A 7416-nucleotide genomic window follows, 5' to 3' on the forward strand; every position below is an offset into this window, starting at 1 on the left:
AATTTAGTGGTGTGCACTTTTTCTTTTTTCTGACACTGGCCTAGGTCTTCTGAGCCATGCATGAATAGACAAACATGAAACATCATACATTGATGCACACAAACGTTTATATTCTCTAAATGAAAAATCAATCAACTACTTTATTCACACAACTATTACAATGCACAATGGTAGCAGTATCTGTAGAGTTCAGTAGAAGAAGCAATACTTAGTTGATGGATGGATGTGTGTGCACAGGCTCGTGGAAAGGGCTGGAGCAGAATAGCAGAACACATGGTTTGATGCCATTCCATTCACGCAGCTCCAGCCATTATTATGAGCCATCCTCCCCCCAGCATTCTCAATTTTGTGTGTGTGTGTGTGGAGGTGATGTGTGGAGGTGACGTGTGTGGAGGGGATGTGTGTGTGTGTGGAGGGGATGTGTGTGTGTGTGGAGGGGATGTGTGTGTGTGGAGGGGATGTGTGTGTGTGGAGGTGATGTGTGTGTGTAGAGGTGATGTGTGTGTGTGTGTGTTTGGAGGTGATGTGTGTGTGTGTGGAGGTGATGTGTGTGTGTGTGGAGGTGATGTGTGTATGTGTGAAGGTGATGTGTGTATGTGTGAAGGTGATGTGTGTGTGTGTGTGTGTGGAGGTGATGTGTGTATGTGTGGAGGCGATGTGTGTATGTGTGATAACTGGGAAAACACAATAACAAATTAGGCTAACTGTTGTCAATCCAAGGCAGCTATTGGAGGATGTGGTAGTTTGAGGAGGTGGTATGGAAGAAGAAAAACACGTTCCAGCTTAAAGGGCAGAATGAACATATAATGATAAAGACATTAAATGAGAAAAACGGGAATATAGCATTACAAAATACAGGCAGTGAGGGAACAGGGGTCATGGCTCATGGGAGAGTCCTGTCTGTCTTCTTAGATCTTGATCTCAGTGCGGAAGGTCTGTGTGAGCTCATGCTTGGATGGGTTTCTACGGGCCTTGACTGTTAGCGTTCCCTCGGTGCCCAATGATGATGTCACAGAGGTGGGGTCCACATCCTCAGGTAGCTGGCACTTGTGGGTGAAAGTGTTCATCACTGTGCCATCCGCTGCCAACTGTTGAAGTGAAGATAGACATGAGAAAATGACCAAGATATTTTTAATATCTCAAATATTTTAGAAACAAAATTCTCAAAATCACAGAGAATTTAATTGTCACTAAAAAGAGATATGCCCACCTTTTCTGCATGTACTTCGATCTGGTTGTTGGAGGTGGTGACAATGACGTCCTCTGGAGAGAAGTCTTGGACATCCACTGTGAACTGGTAGCTGTCTCCCATTGTCTTGATCTTCCCTGCTGTCCCTGTCCGACCTGGAAACACAACCAAGACATATGGTAATGTGCTTACTGAGAGCTATCCATTCTTGACTGGTTGAGTGCAGCCCAATCACTCTTATCCTTATATAATAACTAAGATGATCATTCTTACTTAATCAACCTTAGATGCACCTTAAAAACATTCATATGTAAAATAAATCCACACACAGTCCAAAGGTTTGGCCTGTTTACTGTCTATGCATGAATTATTTAAAAAAAGTGTTGTGTTAGAATGTAAATTAGTTAACGTGTGTCCCCAAATTGGAAATGAGCATTCCCCTGTGTGAGCTGCCTGGGTGCCTCTTACTTGTCTGCTTTGGCTACATGATGGCCAGTTTGACAGTGTGTGTGTATGCTGGTTGATATGCAACAGTCTGGCCCGTCCTCTCCTACGCCTCATCCCAGTCATTCTCTGTGTGTGAGGTCACGGCGCTGGCAGTGTGTCCAACATCCCCCCTCCCATCCAGCCCTGTCTTCCCTCCATCGGCAGCCACCTCCTCCTTTTTCCGGAGGCACGGGCATACCAGTCACAGCACCAAAATACCCTGCTTTGCCCTACTGCTAATACCCACCAAACAACCCTCCCATTTGCCCTGTGATGTCCTGTTGAGAAGCTGTTGGGTCAAACACATGGAAGCACATGTGCGCAGAGCCTTAAAGAGAGTTCAGCAGGCAATCTACACACATGAATACACATGTGTGTAGCACAGAGACACATCTAATACATCATGAATTAACCACGGACAAATTCTTTCAGCAATGGCATTTGATACTATATGTATGGAATAAGTAGAATATTACAACCTAATATATCATGTATAGCTATATATATATGTTATGCTGGTCCAAAATTGGGAATTCATGTCAAATCAACTCACTGGCAAATCCCAAGGCATCCGTTCCAGGATGCATGAAAGAGCCAAAGTCCTCTGCAAAGAGCCCCCTGCTCTTCTCCATGTATGGGTTGTTGGAGGATGAAGAGGAGGAAGAGGTCTGCTGGAAGCTGCGTTCCGATCTGTAGGCAGAGGAGTTTGTCACACTCATTGATGGCTATCTGCCTGAGAGGTGGGAAAAGGATCCGCTTTTTAAAGAGAGAAAGGGAAGATATCCTTGTTGTTCAGTCTTGGCCCAGTCCACTCAGTTTACATCAGAGGGAAAGTGGGCAGATCTTCGGGTAGTTTGTAAAATGCTATCTTTACTTTCCCAACGTTTAAAAATGTGTGTCTGTGTCTATCTTTTGGATAAGTGTGTCGGTTAAGTGTGTGCACGAGCATAGCCAGTCAGTCACACATACAGGCTCTTATATATTTGGATCCAAGCAATGTTTTTTTTTGTGTGTGTGTGGTGGGGGTCACGTGTGCGTTTCTGAAGGATAACAGTGAGCTATATTTATCATGTGAGGGAGAGAGAGAGCGGGTCTGGGGTCGGAAAAGTTATGGGCGATGAGGGCTTGAGGTTAAGAGAGAGAGAGAGAGACGGTGAGAGGAAGGCAAGAGAAGGGGATGAGTCAACAGTTGGCATTCCAGACACTCAATACCCCAAATAGTTATCTACTTCTTTCCTCTACTCTCTATCTGTTTTTTTTCTCTGTATGCATCAGTTTCCCTTTCTTGTCATGACATTTGATCATATTGTGGATCAGTGGTTACATAACATGTACTCTTGGCCATAAAACTTCTGCTGCCTGCTATTCACCCACATATTGGTTACAATTGGTGTTATTATACTTATTTCAAGTAATTACAATTACAAAACTAGAACCAATTAGACCTTGGGGTTCATATATAAATGAAGTAACTACTGTGTATCTGTTTCTAAATATGCTGTTTCTAATTAATTAATAAAGTGCAGCTAACCTTTGTATTCCTGTCCTTTGTTCTTAGTATGTAGGCTACACTGTTCATCTACCCATTTCAATGGGTTGTTTTTTTGTTTGTTTTTTACTTCAGAGAAGAGGCAAGGTGGAAAGAATGCGCCTGAAAACAAAGCCTTTGGTGGAGGACTGATGATTGCACCAGGGATTAGGTGACATTGTTTGGGAGGGCACAGTAGCTATTAATATCTGTAGGGAATTCAGGACATCAATGGAACATTTTGAGTCTCTTTGAGCCACTCGTCAATGTTGATGATACTTTGCCCGAAAAAATCAACATTGTCCACTGAAATGGTTGTAAATAACAGTCTGCAATTAATTAACTAATTGACTTACTTTTCTCAGCTTCACTGCTCCTTAATCCACGAGGGGAAGCCCAAAATAATGGATGAATCAAGGGCAATAAAAGTTCAGCTCTGTATGGTCTCTTGCTCTGTCCTTTAAGGTCACGTAGAAGTGATTCCAATTATACAATTTACTGCACTGTGACACATCATATTCCATCCTATCAGTGTAAATGCTAAGTCCACTACTAATCGTCTAAATCCGGCTCAGTAACTCACCACCTCCCCACAGAGACTGACCATGTCTCCAGTCAAGAGACCTGTCTGAGTGGGCTTCTATTCTAGACAGATTAGTGATTTGGAGAGACAGAGAGATAAGAAAGGGAGAGGGGAGTGGGGGGAAACAGGGAAAAAGATGAAAGGTGCTGGAGAGGGAGATATTTGGGAAGATAAACTAACAAGAGAGACAGAAAGAGCAGTTTGCCAGAGAAGTGAGTGATTGAAAGAAAAAGAGAGAGAGAGAGAGAGACAGGGAGGAAGATAGACAGGGAGAAAGAGAGACAGGGAGGAAGATAGACAGGGAGAGAGAGAGACAGGGAGGAAGATAGACAGGGAGAGAGAGAGACAGGGAGGAAGATAGACAGGGAGAGAGAGAGACAGGGAGGAAGATAGACAGGGAGAGAGAGAGACAGGGAGGAAGATAGACAGGGAGAGAGAGAGACAGGGAGAGAGAGAGACCGGGAGAGAGAGAGACCGGGAGAGAGAGAGACAGGGAGAGAGAGAGACAGGGAGAGAGAGAGACAGGGAGAGAGAGAGACAGGGAGAGAGAGAGAGACAGGGAGGGAGAGAGCGAAAGGGAGAGAGAGAGAGACAGGGAGAGAGAGAGAGAGACAGGGAGGGAGAGAGCGAAAGGGAGGGAGGGAGTGTTATCATTCTCAGCATGTGCTGTTCTGAGGCATTAAGAGAGGGAACGCACATTAAAAGTGAACCTTATACACACAGCCCAGTAACTCATGTGTCTCATCAGTGACATTGAGTCACTTCTGGAGAGGTCACTGACGCCATTAGCTATGACCAGCACAAGGCATGTGTTTTGGATAGTGGGAAATGTGCACAGCAGATAGTCCCATAGACATTCTAACACACACATATACACACACACACTAATATCATTCCTATTTTTGGGCATGTGGTTGTGTTTGTCTCAGCTGCCATGTATTACATAACACTCCCATTCTCACTCTCCCACTGTGTGTCTGACTGACTGACTGCCACTGGTCCCGGAAACAGATTAGAGCACTAGAGTTCCAACCAAGATGATTTTGTATGGAAGTTACTAACTTCTAATATCAATTTTCACTTTCACTTCATTGTGTTGTTTCCATGGAAACCAGTACGGAGTTGAGAAATCAGAATAGGGTGTCATTCACATACGTAGCTGTAAAATAATACTGAAGGTGGCTTAAAGTGCAACTGCACTTCCCGATTTGGCCTCATTTTAGATTTGGTTAATTAAGAAATGTACCATGGCATTACGATTGGATCACATGCAGCTGCACTTTAAATGGATGATTACTTGTGTTCTGCCAGCTGTGGGCAGGATTGAAACAAACCCAACCTTCATTTAAACAAACCTTCAAAACTCTGTTTTGGATGAGACTGACTTTTCTTATTTACACGTTGTAGGCTGTTTTCTGAATGAGAAGGTGTTTTTTAGGGGCAGTTGCTCTTTAAGGGAAATAGGAAGATACAAATTAACTCGTGTGTGGTTGCATATGCATCAGACCAATAATTACCTTCACCTTGAGTGGAGGTGGGTTAGGGAAAAAAATTGTCTGGGAGCCTGAATTAATCCCAGTCACAATTTCAAAGCGGACTACCAAAAACCAAACCTTTACACAAAGGCTCCCCTATTTCTCATGCACATTATTTCATATTGAAAGTGACTTGTGAGGTCTGAGGGGCTCACAAGTCACCACAGGGATGCTGGCCCATGTTGATTCCACTGCTTCCCACAGTTGTGTCAAGTTGGCTGGACGTCCTTTCGGTGGTGGACCATTCTTGATACACACAGGAAACTGTTGAGGGTGAAAAACCCAGCAGCATTGCAGTTTTTGACACACTCAACCCGATGCGCCTGGCACCTACCACCATACCCCGTTCAAAGGCACTTAAATATTTTGTCTTGCCCATTCACCCTCTGAATGGTACACATACACATCCATGTCTCAATTGTGTCAAGGCTTAAAAATCCTTCTTTAACCTGTCTCCTCCCCTTCATCTACACTGATTGAAGTGGATTTAACACAAGTCATTACACAATTACAGACAGACAACATGAAAAACTACAGGTAATCTAGTAAAAAAACATAGAATTCACAAGAGTATAAGAAAATCATAAAACAGCTAATTAAAAACATTGACAGGTTAGGGAATCAGCCTTAAAAACCGTCATTAATTATTTAAAAACAAAAATTTAGGAAAATTACTAACTTGTAATATCATTTTTCATGTTCACTTCATTGTGGTGTTTCCATGGAGACCAGTATAGAGTTGTTGAGAAATCAGAATGGGGTGTCATTCACATATGTACCGGTAGCTGTAAAATAACACTGACTGCTGAGTGTTCATTGAAAACACTGAATGAAGGGGGAAGGGGTGACTAAAGGGGGCTTATGGGAAATAGGAAGGAAAACATTGTGTGTGTCACCTTGGGGGGGGGGGGGGGGGGGGGTCACCTTGAGCAGAGGTGAGAGAGAGAAAAGAGAAAGAGACATTGGCAGGTTGCTTGAATAAATTCCAGTAACAATTTCAAAGCAGGTGACCAGAAACCAAACCTTTACACGAAGGCTCCTATATTTCCCATGCACATTCTTTCATGTTGAAGGTGACTTGTGACATCTGAGGAGCTTTAAAGCAGCAGTCTTTTATATGCACAAACAAGACACATACAGAAGGTCAACTAAGGTGTTCTGTTTCTATCACCTCTCTCCAGACTCCAACTTTCTCCCATATAACTTCCTTGCTCTACTACTCACATTCTCACCAGTCATATTGGATGTAACACTTTCTATGCTATGAGACATCTGCCCCCCCCCCCCCTCTCCCCATTTATATTTGCATACTGCTGCTACTCACTGTCTATTATCTATGCATAGTCACTTCACCCCTACCTACATGTACAAATGACCTCGACCTCGACTTTTTTTAAACTTTAGTTTATTTGGTAAATATTTTCTTAACTCTTCTTGAACTGCACTGCTGGTTAAGGGCTTGTAAGTAAGCATTTCACGGTAAGGTCTACACTTGTTGTGTTCGGCGCATGTGACAAATAAAGTTTGATTTGATAAGGACTGTGGGCTGTTACAAATGCTTATAGCAAGTCATACTGTGAGATGACAGAATGCATTATATTTCATAAGAAATGTTACCCATATTAGATGTTGCAAATAAGACTTTTTCCAAATACATAATATCCATTGGCCATATTGGTCTTTTTCACACACTGAGACACATTGAGATAGAACATATAAACAATTTTTTACATTTAGTTAGCGCTGTGAGGCTAGTTCTGTTTTCAACAATCTTTTAAAATAATAAAAGCATATGAAACTGAAGTTAATCAAGTACAAAAGTTGCAAATAAAAACTCAGGAATACACACCCTGCAGCAATGGCAGGTGAAGGGCATTCCTCACATTGGCGGCATACCTAATGGCACCCTATTCCCTATATAGTGCAGGACTTTTGATCAGAGCACTATGGGCCCTGCTCAAAGTAGTGCACTATAAAGGGAATAGGGTGCCATTTGGGACAAGAACATTGAGTTCTTTCAAATTGTTAATATATTCCAAATGGGGCCTTCCACCCATGACCAGTATGGTAATTCATTAGAAGTGGTCTAATTTGT

At 42.7% G+C, this 7416-nt stretch overlaps 1 protein-coding gene across 2 annotated transcripts; it reads right to left on the reverse strand.

Moving 5' to 3' along the window:
- Positions 1 to 85: 85 nt before the first annotated feature.
- Positions 86 to 3780, reverse strand: hspb7 (heat shock protein family, member 7 (cardiovascular)). 2 transcript variants are annotated; one of them, XM_020459842.2, is made up of 4 exons: positions 3560 to 3780; positions 2229 to 2365; positions 1211 to 1344; positions 86 to 1088 (listed from the first exon to the last, which is right to left on the reverse strand). In XM_020459842.2, the coding sequence occupies exons 2-4, from the start codon at positions 2305 to 2307 to the stop codon at positions 909 to 911; spliced, it is 393 nt and encodes a 130-aa protein (XP_020315431.1). In that variant the 5' UTR covers positions 2308 to 2365; positions 3560 to 3780; the 3' UTR covers positions 86 to 908. The 2 variants fall into 2 exon arrangements, with proteins under 2 accessions (XP_020315431.1, XP_020315430.1); XM_020459841.2 differs by lacking the exon at positions 3560 to 3780 and having other exon boundaries at positions 2229 to 2637.
- Positions 3781 to 7416: the final 3636 nt, after the last annotated feature.

Source organism: Oncorhynchus kisutch, linkage group LG24 (assembly GCF_002021735.2).
Source record: "Oncorhynchus kisutch isolate 150728-3 linkage group LG24, Okis_V2, whole genome shotgun sequence".
Classification (NCBI taxonomy): domain Eukaryota; kingdom Metazoa; phylum Chordata; class Actinopteri; order Salmoniformes; family Salmonidae; genus Oncorhynchus; species Oncorhynchus kisutch.